A 22,307-nucleotide genomic window follows, 5' to 3' on the forward strand; every position below is an offset into this window, starting at 1 on the left:
TAAGCCTTCTTGGGGCTTTAGTCCCTTGATCACTTTAGGAGAGTGGGGGGAAATGAAAATAACTGAGAGGTCCTATCTTCAAAAATCCATTTTACTTCTCTGCTTTCCTCCTTCCGCATATATGAAAAATGACAGCCGTCTCTCTAGCAATGTTTACTGTCCAACCATTGCTCTTGCCAACTTTAAGAATACCTCTTAACCCACTCTTTCTTTAAGTTTCTGCCATAGCCCATCATGACAGAAAACAGCAGATGTAGCAGTGATCGTTGCCAATGCTTGACATTTAATTTAGCTATTCAGAATGATGGGTTTCTTGATGACTGGAATAATCTACGTTGGATACTGTGTAGGAGGGGGAAAAGTGATAGGGACACAACATCATTTATTATGCCTCCTCCCTTTGTTAACCCTGAAAATACAAGTTTAGGGACTATATAAAGGTCATCTTGATCTCTTCAAAAGCCTATGTCTGCAGGGCAGAGCTCCCGGCAAAGATTTTCAAAAGAAAAAAAACTCATCAGGCATGTTCCTTTGGCTCTTTGCCCCTTTTAATTTCATCCTTCTTTCTGTGAACACAATGCCCATAAGGGTAGAGCCATCCTACAACCATAACGACCAAAAAAACAAAAAACAAAAAGGTATCTCTAGGTATCCCTAGTGATACAGAAAGCAAGGAGCCTAGTTTTTGCTGGCATTTTCACATAGGCACACCGACTATGGACTTATTATATGAGAAAAACAATCCCCTTTGTATTTAGTCACTATAATGAAATTTTCTCTTGCTTGAAGTATAATATTACCCATTCGACTGTCTGCCTTCCTCACTAGATCACAAGGTGTCAGGGACCATGTCTGTATTTGCCACCTGTGCAAGATAGGAAGCTTTCATAGCAAGTTACAGAAAACCCAACTCAAAATTGCTTTAAATTATTAGGAAGTTTATTAACTCACATAATGAGATCCAAAAGTGGGACAGACTTAAGAGCTGACATAATCCCATTATTCTAGCTCCATTTCTCTGCTATTCTTTTGGCTTCCCCCATGTGTTGACCTTGTACACAGGTTGCCGTCAAAAGGATGGTAACAATTTCACACCTCATATCCATGCTCAATCATGTCTAGAGAGAACATGAATCTCTTCTGGAAGTTCTCCTGAAAAGCATCTCTTTCTGGAAGTATCCTACAAACCTATCTTTGCGATTCACTGAGGTGAACTGGGGAACATAAATGATCCTAACCCTGTCCCTTTCAAGAGGGTGATATTACCTTAAGCAAGTCCAGACCACTCCTGGAGCTCAAGATGCTGAGCTATACCACCTGTGGATAAGAGGGATTCCTGAACAACATCAGGATTCTGTCGGGAAGGAAGGAGGGAAAGGATATTGAGTAGGTAAAGAACTCCCTTTTTGTATTCCTAACATCTTGACCACATATTAAAAAAATAAGCCCACCTATGATGCAAAATTTATGCTTATCTCAACAATAAGTTGAGAGAAGGAAGCTTTTCTTATTTATCCTACTACTAGTGTCTGACTCAATATCCTGCACACACTAGGATCTAAGTTGTTGGTTTTCCTTCTCTGTCAATAAGTCTCCGTGAGAGAAAAATGGCCTAAATTATATAACCTCCTGAGTTCTTTTGTAGATTGCCAGATTTTCTTGCTAAATCAATTTTTTTTTTTTTAGAAGCTTTTACTTATTTGAGAGAAGAGAGCGAGAGAGAAAGCAAGCATGAGTGGGGTTGGGGGTCACGGAGCAAAAGGGCAGACCGCGAGGAAGAAGCAGACTTCCCGCTGAGCAGGTAGCCCCATAGGGGGATCAGGATCCCAGGACATGGAGATCATGACTTGACCCAAAGGCGGATGCTTAATCAGCTATCACCCAGGCACCCCTTTTACTAATGACTTTGACTCCCAAAGCTTAGAGATGCTGGGGTAGACAGAAAAATCCCAAGCCAACAGATTACAATAACAGTAATGTATTGATGTACTAGTGACTTCTTCTGGGAAAGCAAATTATAATGAAATTCCTTTTTTTTTTTCTTTAAAGATTTTATTTATTTATTTAACAGAGAGAGATCACAAGTAGGCAGAGAGAGAGGAAAGTAAGCAGGCTCCCCGCTGAGCAGAGAGCCTGATATAGGTAGGACTTGATCCCAGGACCCTGACATCATGACCTGAGCCAAAGGCAGCGGCTTAACCCACTTAGCCACCCAGGCGCCCCTATAATGAAATTCTTTAAAATTTCTTTTTCTTACCAAAATGAAGAAACTGGAAAGATGAAGATGATGTTCTGCTTCTCTGGGGACACAGTTGTCAAACTTAAAAAAAATTCCAAATTCTCCAAAAATTCTCTTAATTCCAAGATTCTTTACTATCAATAATGAGGGATGACTACTGTTACTTTTAATAGTGGGTTTTCAGAAAGGCACGAACATTTCGTACTATCCATGGAGATTTAAGTCTCTGACAGAGAGCACAAGTACATTGCTTCTATACTAAAATTTCAGTAGGCAAATTTGGATCATCAGTAATTGACTAGGGTACCTCTCTCCTCATCCCATTAAAAAATACTTTTGAAGTTTGGGGAGTTTGAGCCCCATGTTGGGTATACAGAGATTACTTAAAAACAACAAAAATAGTTTGGGGCTGTAAGGTGATGCTTATTTCCTCTAAGGCCACTAATTTAGTCACTACTTACCAGAACGGCTGGCATGGGTGAGTTTGGTTCACAGAAAGTGCCCCAGACTTGAGGACTGATAAACAAGGGTTTGAATCCCAACCCAGACCACTGCTGTGACCAGGGCTAACCGCTGAAACCATACAAGTTGTCTTGCAAAACCGGGAGTACAACCGCCGGCTGTTGCCACGGCCAGGCCTGTATGAGATTCAGCACGAAAAGCACAATTCCAGGCACACAATGTTAATTTAACAATTCAATACATTTGTTTCTTCATCCGAACGTCTCAGTTAATCTTACACGTCCATACGCCCTCCGAATAGGTCAGTAATTTAGCACAAGAGACCTGCCTGGGAGATGGGGTTGTGGAGGACCGTCCAACCCGCGCCACAGCCTGGGGGCCAATGAGCTCCCCATCACCGGAATGGGCGCTTTCCGGCTCGTCGCGGCCCAGGAACCCGGATGCGGGCGTCGCCGAGGCCATATTGCCCACATTTCGCCCCCTAGGGAAAGGGGAGGGGCGGGAACCGAGGGAGGGCAGCGCCGCACACCGCTTGGAGTCGTCGCGATTCCGGCCACCGCGGCGCGCCGCAGAACCACGTGCCCGAAGGGGGGCGTGGGTGGAAACGTGCACAAAATGGCGGAGCTCCACGCCTGGGCCGGAGGGAGCGCAATTGCCGGCAGACTCTCGTGGGACTCTCCGGCCAGTTTCCGGACTTTCGGAACCGGAAATGGGTGCTAATCGCGCTCCCGGGCAGGAGTGGGCGGGGCTGCTCTCCCGGAAGTGCCTCAGGTCTGGGCCAGGCGCAAGATCCCGCGGCTTCGGTCGCTCCCTAGGAGTGCCCGGTGGAGGGAGGGAACCCGGAAGTTGGCCGCGCTGTGGGGTTTCAGTGCGGTCCCGGGAGGACGGTGATCCCAAGGTGGCTAGGGAGGGAGAGCTGCAGGACCCGTACTGTTGCGCCTCTCAGAGAGGGAAGCTGGTTTGGCCAGCCCGCTAGTGAAAGCGCGGTTCTCCAGTCCTAAAGGGAAGGGTGAGATGGACGGGCCCCTAACTCCCAGAGAGTCCGCAAAATTCATTGCAGAGAATAGTCGGGATGTGTTCATCGACGGCGGAGGCGTGCGGAGGGTGGCCGAGCTCTTGCTCGCCAAGGTCTCGGGCCCCGAGCTGGACCTGGGGAGCTGGAAGGCACTTCACGAGCTGAATCCCAGGGCCGCCGACGAGGCCGCAGTCAACTGGGTGTTCGTGACAGACACGCTCAACTTCTCTTTCTGGTCGGAGCACGAAGAGCACAAATGTCTGGTGGGCTATAGGGGGAAAACGTACAGCGGGTACTGGTCCCTGTGCGCCGCGGTCAACAGAGCCCTCGATGAAGGTTGGTGCCCTTCTCCAGGTCAGACCCCACAAACAGTGAGGTTTCGGTTTACCGGGAGGGTCCCGAGGAAGGAGTCGGGAAATGGCATATGTTAATAAGGCGAACTTGAAGTTCTTCATTGCTTCAAGTAGCAGCTCTTACCTGCTTACAATACAAATGTGAGAAGAGGCTGGAGTTAAGTCCTTAGTGAGAAATGATCCTAATACTTGTCATCATGGCAGCTAAGCATACAAGATTTCTAAAGAATGCCACTTTGATGACATCTGAAGAACAAAGGGACAAATACAACGCATTTTATGCAGTCAAAATATATTTGATGTAATATAACAATTGCTAGAAACGGATGAGTAAGTACAGATGAGTCAATAGAAAATGAAGGATATGCTTCTGATCTTGTAATTCTTCATCCCCTTTTAGTGCATTCCTGTAACACTCATTTACTTTCTCATGTTGTAAAAGTAAGGATCTGGTGAATATAAAAGTATGATATTGTTCTTTTTTCCCTAAGGGATACCTATAACCAGTGCCTCCTACTATGCCACAGTGACCCTAGAACAGGTTCAGCATATATTCCGTTCTGACACGGACGTTCCGATGCCTTTGATCGAAGAGAGGCATCGGATTCTTAATGAAACCGGGAAAATTCTGCTTGAGAAGTTTGAAGGCTCTTTTCTTAATTGTGTCCGAAAAAGTGAAAAAAGTGCACAGAAGTTAATGCACCTGGTAGTTGAAAGCTTTCCTTCTTACAGAGATGTGACTCAGTTTGAGGTGAGCTGCTTCTGTTGGATATTTAGAATTAATGGTCCTCTCGTAGTTGACTTTTTTACTTCCGGAATTCCTTGTGAGAATAAAAACTTAAGGTTTGAAATTCCTTCCTTGTGGACAAGGAACAGTAACAAGATTGTTAAGTAGGGTTTCAAAGACGTTACTTTTCTTAGTTTTCTTTTTAATGTGTTTCCTTTATTCTTTCTTCTTTGTCCTTTTAAAATGTTTCAGACCTACAAAACACTGAACCTTCAGTATGATGCAACTCAGGGACATTGAGGTCCTTGAACAACTTCAAAATATTTACTTCACTGAATGAAAATCAGAATGTGTTTCTAAATTCTCTCTAATAAGTATTTTTTGAGGCTCTAACGTGTATATATATATTTTTCACACATGGAATACTTGAACAGTGTTATTTTCTTTTTCTTTAAACAGATGTACTTATAAAGTGGTAAACATTTGGTATACCTTCCCACTGTATAACTGGGTTCTGTTTTTATAAAATTCTTTGAGAATTCGTTATCATTGTGTATTTTAACTGTGACAAAAAATTGAAAGCACCTTCAGAGGAATCACACAATATAAATCTATTGAATAAGTTCATAGGTGCTTAAATCATATTGAAATTTTTTTAAAAGATTTTATTTATTTATTTGACAGAGAGAGATCACAAGTAGACAGTGAGGCAGGCAGAGAGAGAGAGAGGAAAGCAGGTTCCCTGCTGAGCAGAGAGCCAGAAGCGGGACTCGATCCCAGGACCCTGAGATTATGACCTGAGCGGAAGGCAGCGGCTTAACGCACTGAGCCACCCAGGTGCCCCCATATTGAAATTTTTAACCTGCCCTTTTGAAATCACAATGCAACAACTAACAGAAATTATCAGTAATATTGTTTAAATCGCTTTTTATTATTTACAAGGTGTTTGCAAGTACATTCTCATTAGATCCACGGAAGAGCTCTGTGGGGCCTAAGGACAAGGATTATTATTGTCCTGTTTGCAGACCAGGATCCAAAGTCTAGAGAGAAAGGTTAACTGGTTTATCATACGTCATTTAGTCAGGAAATAAATAGCTAGCTTTTGAACTCTGTAAAGTGAGAGAGGCCTGATTTTGTATGTTATGGTTATATTTTTTAAAATTTTTAAAATATTAGCAATAAGTGCAGTAAAAAGATGACTAAAACAAAACAAAACAAAACTATTGATTACAACGAAAAAGAACTGAAGGGGGTGAGAACTGTCTTGAGGAACCTGGGCTAGAACCTACCAGATGGAGAGAACAGCTTGTGGAAAGGTCCTGGAGTGGGAATGTGTCTGTCATGTATACATGGCTCCCCTTCCCATAGTCTCCATCCCTGGGAGATGGAGCAGTCAAATTCTTCATCGCCTACTTGGACTCCTGACTCTGGAATGCCAATTACTTTAGCAAGTTGCTCTCTTATATCAATGCCAGGATAAGGGTTGTTTGTAAATACCTCGATGAGGGTGTGTAGTTGTGAGAAAGTATAGCTGGAATAGCACCATCTGTCTTCTCCACTTTCAATCTCCTCTTCAGAGTGATCTTGATCTTGGCTTGATTCTAAGTCCTCATCGGGTTCTGTGTTTTTTCTGGTACTGGTGCCTAGCTCTTCAATTCTGAAACCAAATCTGGATTCTAGACTCATCGGTGTTGACTTCTAAAGCAAGTCTTTGTTTGATAGCATAACCTGGGTAAGGATTTTGGTCAAATGCCTTGATGGGGATTTTCAGCTGATCTGTGAATTTGGTGTGTCTGTGTCTCTTGATTCATCGCTATGGTCTTTTGGAAAGGTCTCTTAGGCCATGTTGGAACAGAGTTCTGAAATCTAAGGATCAGAAGATTCTTTTCTTTTATCTTTTAAAAGTTTTATTCATTTGAGAGAGAGAGCGAGAGCCAGCATGAGCATGGGGGAGAGGCAGAGGGAGAAACAGATTCCCCGCTGAGCAGGGAGCCTAATGTGGGGCTCTGTCCAGGACCTGGAGATCATGACTTGAACTAAAGGCAGATGCTTAACCATCTGAGCCACCTAGGGACCCCTGTTAAGATTCTTTTAATTGCGGGGCACCTGGGTGGCTCAGTGGGTTACAGCCTCTGCCTTCAGCTCAGGTCATGATCCCAGGGTCCTGGGATTGAGCCCCACATTGGGCTCTCTGCTCAGCAGGGAGCCTGCTCCCCACCCCTTGCCCCCCCCCCGCCTGCCTCTCTAGCCTACTTGTGATCTTTGTCTGTCAAATAAATAAATAAAATCTTTAAAAAAAATTCTTTTAATTGCAAGTGACAGACACAAAACTAGAAAAACCTTAAGCAAAATGAAGAATTTGGGGGATAGGAACATCTAGGATCAAGGACTCAGTGCCATCAGGATTCAGTGTCTCCTTGTCTCCTCTTTGCTTCTGTTGGTTCTGTATTTCTCGTGACTGCAGACTAGCTTTCTCCCTGAGTAGAAGGTGTTCGTGAATTTTGCATCTTATTGCTTCAACCACTGTGGGGGGGGGGGGTGGGGAGAGAGGTAGACATCCTCTCAGGTACCATTATAAAATTCCTGGCCGATTCTGATCATCTGGATGGGGCATTCCTAGAAAAGAGGCCCTAGGCCGCTGCCAAATTTCATTTTGTTCTGATTAACTGTTTTGCTAATACAGAGGTTACTTTGAGATTTATCTTTGTTTTATTTTGTTTTTAAGATTTTATTTATTAGAGAGTGTGTGAGATGAGGTGGGGTGGGGTAGGGGCTGGAGAGCACGAAGAGGGGGAGTGGCTGAGGGAGAAGCCAACTCCCCATTGAGCAGGGAGCCTGATGTGGGGCTCCATCCCAGGAATCAGGACCTGAGCCCACTGAGCCACCCACATGCCTCTATCTTTGTCTTTAAAGTATGTCATTACGGCCTTTTTTAAGGAAATTCTGGATTATGTTCCTTGGTTCATCATTCAGGCCATCAGTGTATTAGTGTATGAAAAACTCAGATTGTCATTCATGTGGCTAAGAATCCATGTATTCCAGAATCAACATTGGTTATAGCAGAAGAAGGGCTGAGAGTAAATTTAGGATGACTTCAGGATGGAATAAATTCATGACGCTGTGTGGTTTGTTTGCTTAGAAGTAGTCCAGAGTTTTTGTTTTTGTGGAAGAAAGAATGAACTACTTCTTCTTTTGTAGATGATAATACCAATTTAGTAAGTAATTTGCTGAGTTTCTGTTTTATTATAGCACAGTGCTTTTGATTTGCTTTGTTGAAAAATTCAATTTTTTAAAAAGATTTTATTTATTTATTTGACAGAGAGAGAAATCATAAGTAGGCAGAGAGGCAGGCAGAGAAAGGAGGGGCATGCTCCCTGCTGAGCAGAGAGCTCGATGCGGGGCTCGATCCCAGGACCCAGAGATCATGACCTGAGCCAAAGGCAGAGGCTTTAACCCACTGAGCCACCCAGGTGCCCCTCAATTTTTTTTTTAAAGATTTTATTTATTTGAGAGAGAGAGAGAACGCAAGCAGGAGGAGCAGCAGAGGGAGAGAGAGAGAGAAGCAGGCTTCCACTGAGCAGGGAACCCGATGTGGGAAAAAGAAAATCTTTTTTTTTTTTTTTTTTTTAAGATTTTATTTATTTATTTGACAGACAGAGATCACAAGTAAGCAGAGAGGCAGGCAGAGAGAGAGAGAGGAGGAAGCAGGCTCCCCGCTGAGCAGAGAGCTTGATGTGGGGCTCGATCCCAGGACGCTGGGATCATGACCTGAGCCGAAGAGAGGCTTTAACCCACTGAGCCACCCAGGCACCCCTAAATAAAGAAAATCTTAAAAAAAAAAAAAAGGAACATCCCCAAAATGTAACAAAAATCATACTTATGGATTTTGACACTTTGTTAAAGGAATATTATATTTTTTCACTTATTTTTTCAAAAGATTATCATTGGTGTTAGACAAAAGTGAGATAGTTCCCATGATTCCTAAACATCCTAACATAGCACTGACCATAGAGTGGTTGCTTTGTTAGTCAATTTACAGTTATCTTTGCATACTCCTTTAAAATATATGTAAATAAGGAAGGGTGGCCTGGCTAGTTTATTCTGTACAGCAAGTGACTCATAATCTTGGGGTTGTAAATTCAAGCCCCATGTTGGGTGTAGAGATTGCTTAAAAATAAAATATTTTTAAATGAAGTAAAATATACATAAATTACTTTGGGCAATTAACTCCAAATCAAGAGGAATTCTGAGCCTTTTAGGACTGCTTTTGAAGTTGAGAAGGTGTTAAAATCAAGTGTATGTTTTTTTTTGTTTTTTGTTTTTTGTTTTTTTTAAAGATTTTATTTATTTTTCAGAGACAGAGGGAGAGAGCGCGAGCGAGCACAGGCAGACAGAGAGGCAGGCAGAGGCAGAGGGAGAAGCAGGCTCCCTGCCGAGCAAGGAGCCCGATGTGGGACTCGATCCCAGGACCCTGGGATCATGACCTGAGCCGAAGGCAGCTGCTTAACCAACTGAGCCACCCAGGCGTCCCAAGTGTATGTTTTTTGTTTTTGTTTTTGTTTTAAGATTTCTTTACTTAAATCTTTAAGATTTAAGAAAAAGCATGAAGCAGGATAGGGGCAGACAGGCAACAAGCAGACTCCCCTCTGTACAGGGAGCCCCACCTAGGGATTGATTCCAGGACCCCGAGATCATGACCTGAGTCAAAACCAAGAGTCAGATGCTTAACTGACTGAGCCACCCAGGTGCCCATTAAAAAATAATAACAACTCTCTCACAGCACAATTTTTTTTCATAGTACCATTTTTTTTTTTAAAGATTTTATTTATTTATTTGACAGAGAGAGATCACAAGTAGGCAGAGAGGCAGGCAGAGAGAGAGAGAGAGAGAGAGGAGGAAACAGGCTCCCCGCCGCGCAGAGAGCCCGATGCGGGACTCGATCCCAGGACCCTGAGATCATGACCTGAGCCGAAGGCAGCGGCTTAACCCATTGAGCCACCCAGGCGCCCCATAGTACCATTTTTAATGACTTCACAGTATTCCACTATATGGATGTACAGTCCCATAATTATTTGCCCAACTATTTTATTGCAGTAATTATGTTTGATATAGTTTTATTTTTTAAATTGAATTTTATGTCATGTTTTCGGTTTTATGTGATAATAAGCAATACTGCACAATCGTTTAATACTTGTAATTATTTTCTTAGAATGGAATCATAGTAGTGGAATTGCTGAGTCAGAGCATGGCCTGGATTCTCAGGCTTATAATACAGGAAAGTGCTAACGGTTCTCCAGAAAGGGAACAAAGATAGTCAGCAGCAGCAAGGGAGAGTGCTCTTTTTCCAGCCCCTTCATGACGTGGTGATGGTATTGGTTGCTGTATTTTTTAATATTTAACAAGTTGCATAAAATAGTTATAATTGCTTTTTAACATATATCTATTTACTGAGATAATCACCTGTTTTTAAACATTATAAACAAATTGATAAACTTAGAAAATTTTAATTCAGACAGACTTTAAATCAGTGATTTCCCAACCTGGTGTACTCCAGAATCAGTCAGAAAGCTTTAAAGTTCAGATATATTTCTTTTTTTTTTTTTTTTTAAAGATTTTATTTATTTATTTGTCAGAGACAGAGGGAGAGAGAGCAAGTGAGCACAGGCAGACAGAGAGGCAGGCAGAGGCAAAGGGAGAAGCAGGATCCCGACGAGGGCCTCGATCCCAGGACCCGGGATCATGACCTGAGCCGAAGGCAGCTGCTTAACCAACTGAGCCACCCAGGCGTCCCAAAATTCAGATGTATTTCTAAAGCAACTCTGATTTGGAGCATGTAGTAGCAATGCAAAAGTCCTAATGAAGAAATCAGCTTCCCTCAGGCTATTGTCTTTACTCTGACATATTGATAAATGTGCATGTATGGTCTTTTTTGCTACTTTATTTTTTTTTAAGATTTTTATTAATTTATTTGCTAGAGAGAGAGCACACATGAGAGAGAGAGCGAGCTAGAGTACAAGCAGGGGGAGCAGCAGGCAGAGGGAGAAGCAGGCCCCCTACTGAGTAAGGAGCCCTTGTGAGACTCAATCCCAGGACCCTGGGATCATGACCTGAGCGGAAAGTAGCCACTTAACTGACAGAGCCACCCTGGCAGCCCCTTTTTTGATATTTTAATCAACATTTTATGTTACTCTTAAGCATTTGTAATTTTTTAAAGATTTTATTTATTTATTTGACAGAGAGAGGCAGTGTGAGAGAGAACTCAAGCAGAGGGAGAGGGAGAAGCAGGCCTCCCACCGAGCAGGGAGCCTGACGCTGGGTTCCATCCCAGGACCCTGGGATCATAACCCGAGCCAAAGGCAAACACTAACGACTGAGCCATGCAGGTGCCCCAAGCATTTGTAATTCTTGACCTTTCTTAATTTGTTCATGATAAATGTGTTGAAGATAATCAATTCATGGTCATGGATTTTTTTTTCATTGCTAATAATTATTTTATAAAGGTACTCTTTTGGGGCACCTTGGTGGCTCAATCATTAAGCGTCTGCCTTTGGCTCAGGTCATGATCCCGGGTCCTGGGATCAAGGCCCTCATTGGGCTCCCTGCACGACAGGGAGCCTGCTTCTCTTTCTCCTGCTCCCCCTGCTTGTGTTCCCTCTCTTGCTGTCTGTCTGTCTGTCTGTCTCTCTCTCTCTCTCTGTCAAATAAATAAATAAATAAAAATCTTTGAAGGTACTCCTTTGAAAATATTTTATTCACCAAGCAATATTATGGGACATGTAGGGAATTGTTATTTTGGAATTTGCTGGTATTTTCAGTGATATCAGTTAATATTTTAGAGATGAAGAATTTGATTACTAAAATCATTTGATTACTAAAACCATGTCAACTTGTGAAGAAAATGTTTTATAGATGACTTGAATTTATTTTTAGAGTCCTCACTTAAATCTTATTTTTTGTTTTGTGTTTTTCAAGGGTATTATAATCTAATCTTTGTGATATACTCATTGGCTACCATGGAAACGGTGATCATGATGTGACAATTTATGTTTTGTTAGATGCTAGCACTGATTTTGTTACATAAGTCTGGTTCCTGTATTTTTCCAGTTTGATCTTTGGATCTTATTAAAAATAGGAGATAATAGCTTCTATGTATTACAGTAACATGATAGAATAATACAATTTTATTTTTTATATTAAGTTTTATATCTTACCTTTAATACATTAGACTTGAATATAAACCTAGTTTATATTGAATATAAACCTAGTTACCAGGTTTATACCAGGAAACTACCATGTAGTTTCCAGTCCAACAATTGCCAGGTTAGCATATTTTATTAGGTTTGGAACTATAGACTATTCCCAGATGATGTACGGTTACTTTTTTTCATGGTTTTATTTATGTGAGAGGGAGAGAGAGAAAGCGAGCCTGCAGGAGTGGGGGGAGGGGCAGAGGGACTAGCAGACTCCCTGCTGAATATAAAGCCTGAGATCATGACCTGAGGCAAAGTCAGACACTTAAGTTGACTGAGCCACCCAGGCGCCCCTAGGGATACTTAATGGTGATTTGTTCCTGCCAACCCCCACTCTAATTTATAGACATTACATCATGTCAGAAAATGAGCGTGTGTGTTTACTCTTGAAAACAAGATACTGAATTTCTTAAAGGTGATCTTAGGCAATTTACTTAGTAAAAGTAGTTCTGGATTGATTGCAATAGGTACATCTTAAGGTTGGCAATATTAGGTTGTTTCTCATTAGGACAGAGTATCATTGGAGTTTTTTAGTAAATAAAGGAATCTATGTTATCATCTTAAGGAATTTTCACATGGAACCTTTCCTTGAAGGATTTAATTTCATTTATTTAATTACTTATGTCATTTACTTATTAAAACATTCTCCAAGGTGGTCAGGATAAATTTGAGGAGCCAGTAATAATGATGATTCTCTTTTAGCATGGTTGCAGACAAGCAGCTATAAACAATGATTTGAGATTATTACCTTTGGGATTAGGATTAGATTGTAACTATCCTATCTTTCCAGAGTTTATGCTGATCTGCATTCATAGTTTTGTAGAGAATTTTTGAGTTAAATTATACCCACTATCCTATAATGCCTGGTTAAAATTGCTACTTTGTTGTATAAATATAATTAAAGTGTATTTTGTTATGTGGGTTTACATATTGATTTTGACCATTTCCAAAAAGGTAAAGTTGATAAATTCTGGCTATTGATCAGTTATGTCTTCATCTCTGGAATATGTTTATCATATTATCTGAATGGCAGCAGTTAAAAATTGAATATTGTGATTCTCTTCAGAAATGAATTTAAGAATTTTTGTTTTCTTCTTTATATTCTTCTGTATTTTATACAATTAACATGAATTATGTTGCAGTCAAAAAAATTTAAGAAGCTTTCTAAAGAAATACTGAGTCATTAAAAAGAATAAGCAGGTGGGTTATAATGACACAGGAATATATATATGAGGTAATGTCATTAAAAAAGAACATTCAATAATAACCACAATTACCACAGTTGTATTTGATGTGCCTTAAAAAATACAGGAAGTAAATTTGGAGTGAAAAAGATAATTTAATATTTATTAGACTCCCTTTTTTTTTCCTGTAAAAGGTCCATAAGTTCTTACCAACACTAAAAGTATCGCACCCTTGAGAAATGTTTTCAATGTGTGCCCCTTTTTAATAGCGTACATAAAAGCTAGCAGATACCCAGGTGACATTTATGTTCTCTTCACTCATCAGGGGAAAAGAATTTCTTTTTACAAACGGGCCCAAATCCTTGTGGCAGATACGTGGAGTGTATTAGAGGGGAAAGGAGACGGCTGCTTTAAAGACATCTCCAGTATCACCATGTTTGCCGACTATAGATTACCTCAGGTTCTTGTTCACCTGGGAGCCCTGAAGTACTCAAAGGAACTACTGGAAAAGCTACTCAAAGGTTTGCCAGCCTAATTAAGACATTCTTTGTAATACTATGAATTGTGGTTGAGTTTCTGTCTGGTTTCTTTCACATGAGTTCTCCTTTCCTAAAAAAAAAAAAAAAAAAGTACTGTTTATTGTTAAAAGCACATGTAAAGAAAAATGCAGGGGCAATTGAAATAGGAGAAAATTGCTTTTTGTTGTTGTTTACACTGTAGAATATAGGAAATTACCCTATTTGGTCATTATAATTTCAGAACCTCATAATAAAATGAAACCGAAGTCTCTGTTACCTGAAGGTGTGTGATGGACGCTAGGTTCTTCTGGTGTAGTGTTAGAAGAGTATTAATTAAGCAGTGAAGAGCACACTACCCTATGAAGTAAAAGGTGGCCTGAGATATGGGTAACATGCAGTGCGTTTCAAGTCAGGAGGCTCCAAAGTCTGCTACTGGGTTACCTTGCAGGAGTCACTTTCTTTTCTTTTTTTTTTTTTTTAGGAGTTTGTTTATTTGACAGACAGAGATCACAAGTAGGCAGAGAGGCAGGCAGAGAGAGAGGGGGAAGCAGGCTCCCTGCTGAGCAGAGAGCCCGATGCCATGCGGGGCTGGATCCCAAGACCTTAGGACCATGACCTGAGCTTCCGAAGGCAGAGGCTTTAACCCACTGAGCCACCCAGGCGCCCAAGTCACTTGATTTTCTAGGCTCATTTATTTACCATTATTGGATTCAGTTATTGATTCTCAAGAGCAGGAGCCTTGGTTAATAGGTGAGCATAGAAAATTCTGTTTGTGTGAAAATTAGCTTTTTTTTTTTTTAAATTTTAATTTTAATTCTAATGAGTTAATTTAGAGTGTAATATTGGTGTCAGGAGTAGGATTTAATATTTAGCTTTTTCTTTTTTAAACATGTCTGTATGAGAAAAATAATTGCATAATTTTTTTTTTTAAAGATTTTATTTATTTATTCAACAGAGAGAGATCACAAGTAGGCAGAGAGGCAGGCAGAGAGAGAGAGGAGGAAGCAGGCTCCCCGCCGAGCAGAGCCCAGGACCCCGAGATCATGACCTGAGCCGAAGGCAGCGGCTTAACCCACTGAGCCACCCAGGCGCCCAATAATTGCATAATTTTGATGTTAATTTCTCTCTTGGGTGCAGTATTTTCAGCTATTTTTTTTTTACTTTTAGAAACAAGTAGGTTTTTTTTCTTTTAGGATTTTATTTATCTATTTGAGGGAGAGAGAGCGAGAGAGTGAGTGCGCACATGAGGAGAGTAAGGGGCAGAGGAAGAGGGAGAAGCAGACTCCCTGCTGAGCCAGGAGCCCGATGTGGGGCTCAATCCCAGAACCCTCGGATCAAACACATATGCTTAACTAATTGAGCCACCCAGGTGCCCCAAAGCAAGTAGTTTTTATGACTGAATAACTTTCTGTTGTGAAATAGGTTTCAATCACCCAAAATAAGAATAACACAGAATATGAAAATACCATTAGCTGTGGTTGCTTCTAACTCGTTTTTATGCTGCCTTGGGCAATCCATTTTGTCCCTCTGTTTCTTCAGTTGAAAAATAACAAGCTGTCTTATGTTGTAATGCTCATGTGGTGGGTCATTAATTGTTGGATACCTTAAATATTTAAGCATTCCGGGCTTCTTTCCCATGTAGCCACGTGCAACTGATCTTTTTTTGGCCCGTGTATACACTGCTTGTTCCTACCCGTAAACATTCCCTTTCCTGGTTTCCCTCACCCCAAATTTTTTTTTTTCCAGTTCAAATCCTACACATCCACAAGGCCTTAGCTCAGATGCTACCTCCCCCACATAGCTTTTCGCAGCTTTTCATGATTTGTGCATCTTCTCCTTCTGAATGTTTGTAGCACGCAGTTGTCTCTGCTACTGTGAGGATAACCCTGCTGAGAAGGGATCATGCACCATCGCTGTACAAAGTGGTTTGCATTTTCTTTTTTTTTTTTTTAAGATTTTATTTATTTGGCACAGAGAGAGAGAGAGAGATCACAAGTAGGCAGAGAAGCAGGCACAGAGAGGAGGGAGGCAGGCTGAGCAGAGAGCCTTGATGTGGGACTCGATTCCAGGACCCTGAGATCATGACCTGATCCGAAAGCAGAGGCTTAATCAACTGAGCCACCCACGCGCCCCTGGTCTGCATTTTCTTCTGCCATCTATTGCAACTACAGAGGCCCTTGTCCAGCTGTCCAGCTGTAGCTGTTGTGACTGCCTCTGTTATGTCCAGAGTGTGAACTGATTGCTTTGCTTCTTAGTTTATTTAAGCAAAGTTGGACTTCTTTCAAAAAGTGCTTCACTAGCAAACTAGAGGAGAAACAAAAACTGTAAACGTAAAGTAGTACACACAAGTCTAGCACACTAGGTTTTGAAAACTATCTTTTTTTTTTTTTTAAAGATTTTATTTATTTATTTGACAGACAGAGATCACAAGTAGGCAGAGAGGCAGGCAGAGAGAGAGAGAGAGAAAGAGGGAAGCAGGCTTCCTGCGGAGCAGAGAGCCCGATACGGGGCTCGATCCCAGGACCCTGAGATCATGACCCGAGCCGAAGGCAGCAGCCCAAACCACTGAGCCACCCAGGCGCCCCTGAAAACTATCTTAAGTGGGATCTAGAACCAGGTAGCTTGACTAGATGAGATAGAACCTTCCTTAACTGGCCTTCAGTGATACATCTTTCAAATTTGATGATGGGCTGCACTTAGTGTATTTTTCCCTCTCTTCTCTTCTGAATTATCTCCAGGCCAGCCCTTGGAAGACTACCCAGATTTCTGTCCATTTTATCTTTTTTTTTTGGAGGGGGGGAGAAAATACAGTTCTTTCACTTTATTTTAGTATGAAGTCAGATGTTTTTTCTGTTTTATCTTTAACCCATCTCTTCACCAAAGGCGTATTTTTTAGCCAATTATATATACTGCCCATCCAGTTTGGCTAAATTTAGATTCTTCACTGGGATTCTAGGACTGACACCAACCATGGTATTGAAGGCCCACCCTAATCCAGTATTACCTTATTTTAACTTGATTGCATCTGCAAAGATCCTAGTTACAAGTAAGGCCACAGTGCACCTGTACCAGGAGTTAGGACTTGAATGTGACTTCTTGGAGGACACAGTATAGTACTACAGTTGCTTATTTTGGTTGGAGGGGACGTAAGTAATGCTATTTAAGATCCCAGCATCTGGCTGTGGCATTCACTTACTCTGTCTCCTTGATCCTATAGGCAGCTGAGTTGATGAGCCCAGTTCTAGTCTCAGTGGCAAAGCGTAGCCAGTGCCCATCTTGCAGGATCAGCTCACTCTGGAGGTGGGCACCGAAGACATCAGGGCCTGTGGAGCTCACAGCTACATACTCAGGGAGGGCTTGTCTGGAGGATCCTGAACCCAAAGAACAATCAGGGTCTTCCTTGCTCAGGTGAACAACTTTGATTTCCTAGGTTCTCCTTGGTGCACTTAGGATGTACCTAAGACGATGTTCAGTTTTTTCAAATGCGAAAAGAAGGTATTCCTTCTTTGGCCCCCTTGGTGTCCTCCAAGTTTTGCAATGTTTTGTTTTGTTTTTTCCCCTGGCATCAGATCCAGTTTTAAAATCCTTTGTTTTCAAGAATTTGATAATCTTGCTGTCATATTTTTAAGTTTCTGGTGAGCCCATGTGCACTTAGCAACTGTTTATTGGGGAGCTGTATGTGCAAAGTACTCTGCTCTTCGTGGGAATATGGACGCAACCCTCTCCTTGTGGAATGTGTGATTTTAAATTAATGCCTGAGTTTAGAAGTGGTTTAAATGATCCCAAATCAGGTCTGTGTAGATTTTATGTCATTAATGTACTTCTTGCTCTGTTTTTTTCCCCGCTTGCAGGAGAAATGCTCTCATATGGAGATAGGCAAGAGGTAGAAATCAGAGGCTGCTCGCTTTGGTGTGTTGAGCTGATCCGGGATTGTCTTCTGGAGCTGATTGAAAAAAAGGGTGAAAAAACTAGCGGAGAGATCAATTCTGTTCTTCTGGATTATTACTTGTGGGACTATGCCCGTGACCACAGGGCAGATATGAAGGGAATTCCCTTTCATCACACACGCTGCATCTATTATTGACCCAAAGTACAAACAGATCCAAAGAAAACTTGGCATTTTTGTATCACATAATCATTTCTACAGTTTTGCCTTGATATTAAGACAAGGTAGAAGGCGTGAGAGCAACAAGAAATGTGATTACCCAGTCTCACTTAAAAAATGTTTCCTGACCTGTTACTCTGCATGCCCAACTTTTGTCTGCTTGTTGAGTTTTGATCACATTTTCCCTTTCTGTGGGCACATGACAGGAATAATGAAGGAACTGTAGTGCTTTCTTTAAATCTCACATCTCTTAAAATTAATCATGCCTTATAATGTGATTAGTCATCAGTGATAATATTTCATCCACTCAATTGGAATCTTTTCTTAAGGTGTACCAGTTTCTTAGATACCTTAATCCTTTGATATGCGGGGTAGGGTCTTTGCTATATGAATGCTGCGGCTTTTGTACAAATCAATCTTGATGCTTATTTTAAGCTTCTCATTGGTATGGACAATGGTTTTTGTATATAGTGATTTTCAGTTTAGGAAAGCTATCTAATATTCTTTTTTTTTCTTCAGTGTAACTATATTGAAATTGAATAAAGGTTTTAAAATTTTTTCTTAAACCTGGATTGGATTTTTTCATTAAAATAGAATTTACCACATTTAATTTTAAAAGGCTTACAGTGAGGGGTGCCTGGGTGGCTCAGTCAGTTAAGCATCCTAACTCTTGATCTCAGCTTAGGTCTGATCTCAGTGTTGTGAGTTTAAGCCCTGCTGTTGGGCCCCACACTAAGCATAGAGCCTACTTTAAAAAAAACAAGGTTTAACAAAATTTCATTATTTGCTTTATGTTGTCAAAATTTCGTTACCTACCAAGCACTCATTTCCTACCGTCGCCCCCACCTTCCTTCTAACATAATCTTGATTTTTGTTAGCTACCAACCTTGTCAGCTCACTGTGACTGTGTGAATGAGAAAGGCATCATTTCCCCAAGCACTTTACTGCCATCTGCTGAAAATTTATCATACTAACCTTACAAATGACAATGACTAATAGTGAACACATCTTCTACCCATTCCTCTGCTCCCCCTGCCACCCATGCGCACTGCTGCAGCTAGCACCACCACCACCTAAGTAGCTTTGTCTTTATCCCTCCCATATATGACTCAGGGAAGGTGATCCCATCTTCATCTCAAAAGGCAGACTGACTCAATATGAAAGGTTTATTGATGATAATTCTATCCTGCCTGTGATTACTTTAGTAAGGGGTACTATATAATCTCCTGGCCAATGACATTGGAGGGGAAGTCTGCGGGGAAGCTTCTGGGAAAAGGTTTGTTCATTTTGGGGGCTCTGTAGTATTCCTGAATAAACTTTGCTTTGCTGCCCACCACTCTTCACGTGGTCTACCTCTTCATTCTTTGTAGCCACGTGACCAAGAACTTCTGGCACTAAGAGAAAAGAAATCGTGCAACATTCGTTCTTATTTCTTTGTGACTCAATTTCCTTTAATAAAGCTTTTGCTCTGTAACGAGTTCAAAAACTTTTTGGCTTTTTTTTTTTTTCCATACTTCCTAAGTTCTTCAGCAGCTCCCTGATGATTTGTCTCTCTATAAACCCAAGTAAGGTGGCCATGGGACCAAGTCAGTTCCCTCCAACGGAAGCAAACAGGTTGGGCTAATGATTTGTGTGTGTGTGTGTATGAGGTGGCTCAGTAAGAGGATGGTTTCGGGGAGAGTTTAAAGATGCAGCTTTCTCTAGATTGGATGCCGTCAGAAGACAGGGGCAGTTGGACCTTTGGCTATGAAGAGGGTGGTTTAGAGTAAGGATGAAGTGGAAGCCATTCAGCAGTTGCCACCCAGTTTAGCCAAGATAGAAGGATGTTTGATACTGTGTGTGCGGCACAATGGCCTTGTTTTTGTCTGTGCCTGGACAACAAGCAGCCTTATTTCGACTCACTTTATCGTGGTCTTGATATTGGTGTTCTGTGAGACTCTCTTCAGCAGAAGCCTACCACACAGTGCTGTGTGTGTGTGTGTGTGTGTGTGTGTGTGTGTGTGTATAGGGGTGTGTGTGGCTGTGTGGACAGCTTTCCCACAGGTTGTGTTTGTTCCTTTCACAACCTCTAACTTCCCCCTGCCTAGCACTAAAGCAATGAATAGATATCATTTGATATAATTAGAAACTCATTTATTGAGGTCCTTCACGGCCCTCCCTCCCCTGAAGCTCAATGGGTCATGGTTTAATAATCTGGTTGAGGAGGTAAAGGTTGAATGAACCACTGCAGCCTTGAAGCAACTTCACCTTCTTTTTCCTTGTGAGTCTGTGACCTGTCTCTCTCAGTGTACTTAGATAACTGTTTCCTTTTTTTTTTTTTTAATTTGGTTTTTGACTCTTAGCTGTTCAGTGGATATCACTGTCAAGACAAAACCTGCTCAAGTAAGGAGGTTATCTTGTTCAGCATATTGTACCATGAAAAACACCCCAGATCCAAAGAATGGAGTCTCTTGGTAGGGCGGTGTTGCCTTAGCCTTTTCTAGGGAGGAATAGACACATGACAGGTGGTGGGGTTTTATAGGTGGGGTGTTTTGCAGTTGGAAGGCTAACTGCATTGAACAGGATTTGCAAGTGCTTATCTCCCTGTCTAGCTGATTTCAGGGAGACAGAGGGTTCTAATCCCAGCTAATCATTAACAACACAAAGAATGAGGGATTGGACAGGCAGGGTCTGGCTGTGTTAGCAGGTTTAGGCAAAAAGGGAAAGATCTGTGTTTGGCCTTGTGAACAAGGGAGACATGAGAAAGTCAAAAGCTGTCTAACTCAAAAATATTGACTATAAAATAAAAAACTAATAAACGCATGGGGGGACTAACGCATTTGCAAGATTCCTTTCACACATAAAATTCACTGACTCGGGGCGCCTGAGTGGCTCAGTGGGTTAAGCCTCTGCCTTCAGCTCAGGTCATGATCTCAGGGTCCTGGGATAGAGCCCGGAGTCGGGCTCTCTGCTCAGCAAGGAGCCTGCTTCCTCCTCCCTCTCTCTGCCTGCCTCTCTGTCTACTTATAATCTCTGTCTGTCAAATAAATAAATTTTTAAAAAAAAATTCACTGACTCAAGCCATTGGAAGTCTGAAGAAACACATTATTGTGGCATTCACCTAAGCTTCTCTTTTTCCTATAAACTACATTCCTTCTTTTCCTTTTCCTTTCCGCTTTGATTTATCCCACTGGGTCTAGTATATTTTAGTTTCAAGTGAAAGAAACCAGAATGAAACTAGCTTAGTGAAAATAGAAATATAATGATTAAAAAACAAAACAAAACCCAGGTAAGTCCAGGGAAAGAGCTGGTCTTCACCACACCCAATTATGAGCCAGGGTTTAAAATGCACAAAGACCACATCTTGTATTTCTTTTTGCGCTGTTGTAAGAGATCACTCTAATAGCTAGTGATTCTGGACCACAGAGTGCAAATCTTCGCCAATAGCACAAGCAAAAATCCAGGGCTTGGCTGAGGAGCCTGGCTTGAGTCCAGGTTCCTGAGGCCTGGGGCAAAGGCCAGTTGATTGGCTGGCCTACTGGGTGGAACAGGGGCAGTTCATGAAGAAATAAGAGAGGAGGTCTGCTTATAGGAAGGAAGACGAAGGGTGGGCAGCTCAAAACCTTGCTTTCTAAACTGTTGTTTGTTCAGAATTCTTTGGCAGATGAGGATCATTTCAAGTTGGGAACTGCTGAGGAAGAGCTAGGAAAAGGGTAGGGCTGCATTCTGAATGGATCCAAGGAAAGAACTAGTCCAATTTCCTCTCTGGAGGTGGGAAACTCCCTTCCTTCGCTATTCTGATTTTAATATTCTCAGGACAGACTGAGGATTGGTTGGCAGATGAATTAATTAGTATTCTTTGGTTATGGGGAAATGAAATTCAATTGTTAAGGCTCAATAACCTCGACAACGCCTTAGTTAAAATGAAAAGAAACAATAGCTCCCAATGGTGTTTAATAAGAAGTCTAGAAATACCTTGAGGAGTGGTGAAAATGGTCTTTGGACAGCAAGTACAAAATATGAAAACCTATGAGTTCATAATCACCCTGCCCCCACTCCAGAAAAGAAACCCAGTTGGTTGACTTGAGATCGACTATTCATTGTTCTCAAGATCAATTAATGAAAGGTAAAGGGAAAAAAATCAAATATGTATCCTGTCATTCCTAACTGCCTTACTATTTTCAGGATAACCTGACAGAAGGAAAGCTCTTCTTCATAAAATAATTCCAGCTAATAAATGCAAAAAAGATTATTAGAATTATAACATTACCATTTTGGAAGCCCTAATAAAATACTAGATCCAGAAAATGATCATCAATGTCTGTTAAATCCATTAGGTAAAATGTTAATGGGAAACTTTTTTTAAAGAGATGGATCAGGCTGGAGGCATCTAAACTCGTAATTTTTTTTTTTTTAAGATTTTATTTATTTATTTGTTAGAGAGAGAGAGAGAGAGAGCACGAGCACAGGCAGAC

At 41.4% G+C, this 22,307-nt stretch overlaps 1 protein-coding gene across 2 annotated transcripts; it reads left to right on the forward strand.

The window, feature by feature from the left end:
• Positions 1-3,427: 3,427 nt before the first annotated feature.
• Positions 3,428-18,407, forward strand: C12H9orf64 (chromosome 12 C9orf64 homolog). 2 transcript variants are annotated; one of them, XM_032308145.1, is made up of 4 exons: positions 3,428-4,070; positions 4,561-4,820; positions 13,556-13,751; positions 17,600-18,407. In XM_032308145.1, the coding sequence occupies exons 1-4, from the start codon at positions 3,716-3,718 to the stop codon at positions 17,830-17,832; spliced, it is 1,044 nt and encodes a 347-aa protein (XP_032164036.1). In that variant the 5' UTR covers positions 3,428-3,715; the 3' UTR covers positions 17,833-18,407. The 2 variants fall into 2 exon arrangements, with proteins under 2 accessions (XP_032164036.1, XP_032164037.1); XM_032308146.1 differs by having other exon boundaries at positions 3,428-4,052.
• The last annotated feature ends 3,900 nt before the right edge of the window (positions 18,408-22,307 follow it).

Source organism: Mustela erminea, chromosome 12, assembly GCF_009829155.1.
Source record: "Mustela erminea isolate mMusErm1 chromosome 12, mMusErm1.Pri, whole genome shotgun sequence".
NCBI classification, from domain to species: Eukaryota; Metazoa; Chordata; class Mammalia; order Carnivora; family Mustelidae; genus Mustela; species Mustela erminea.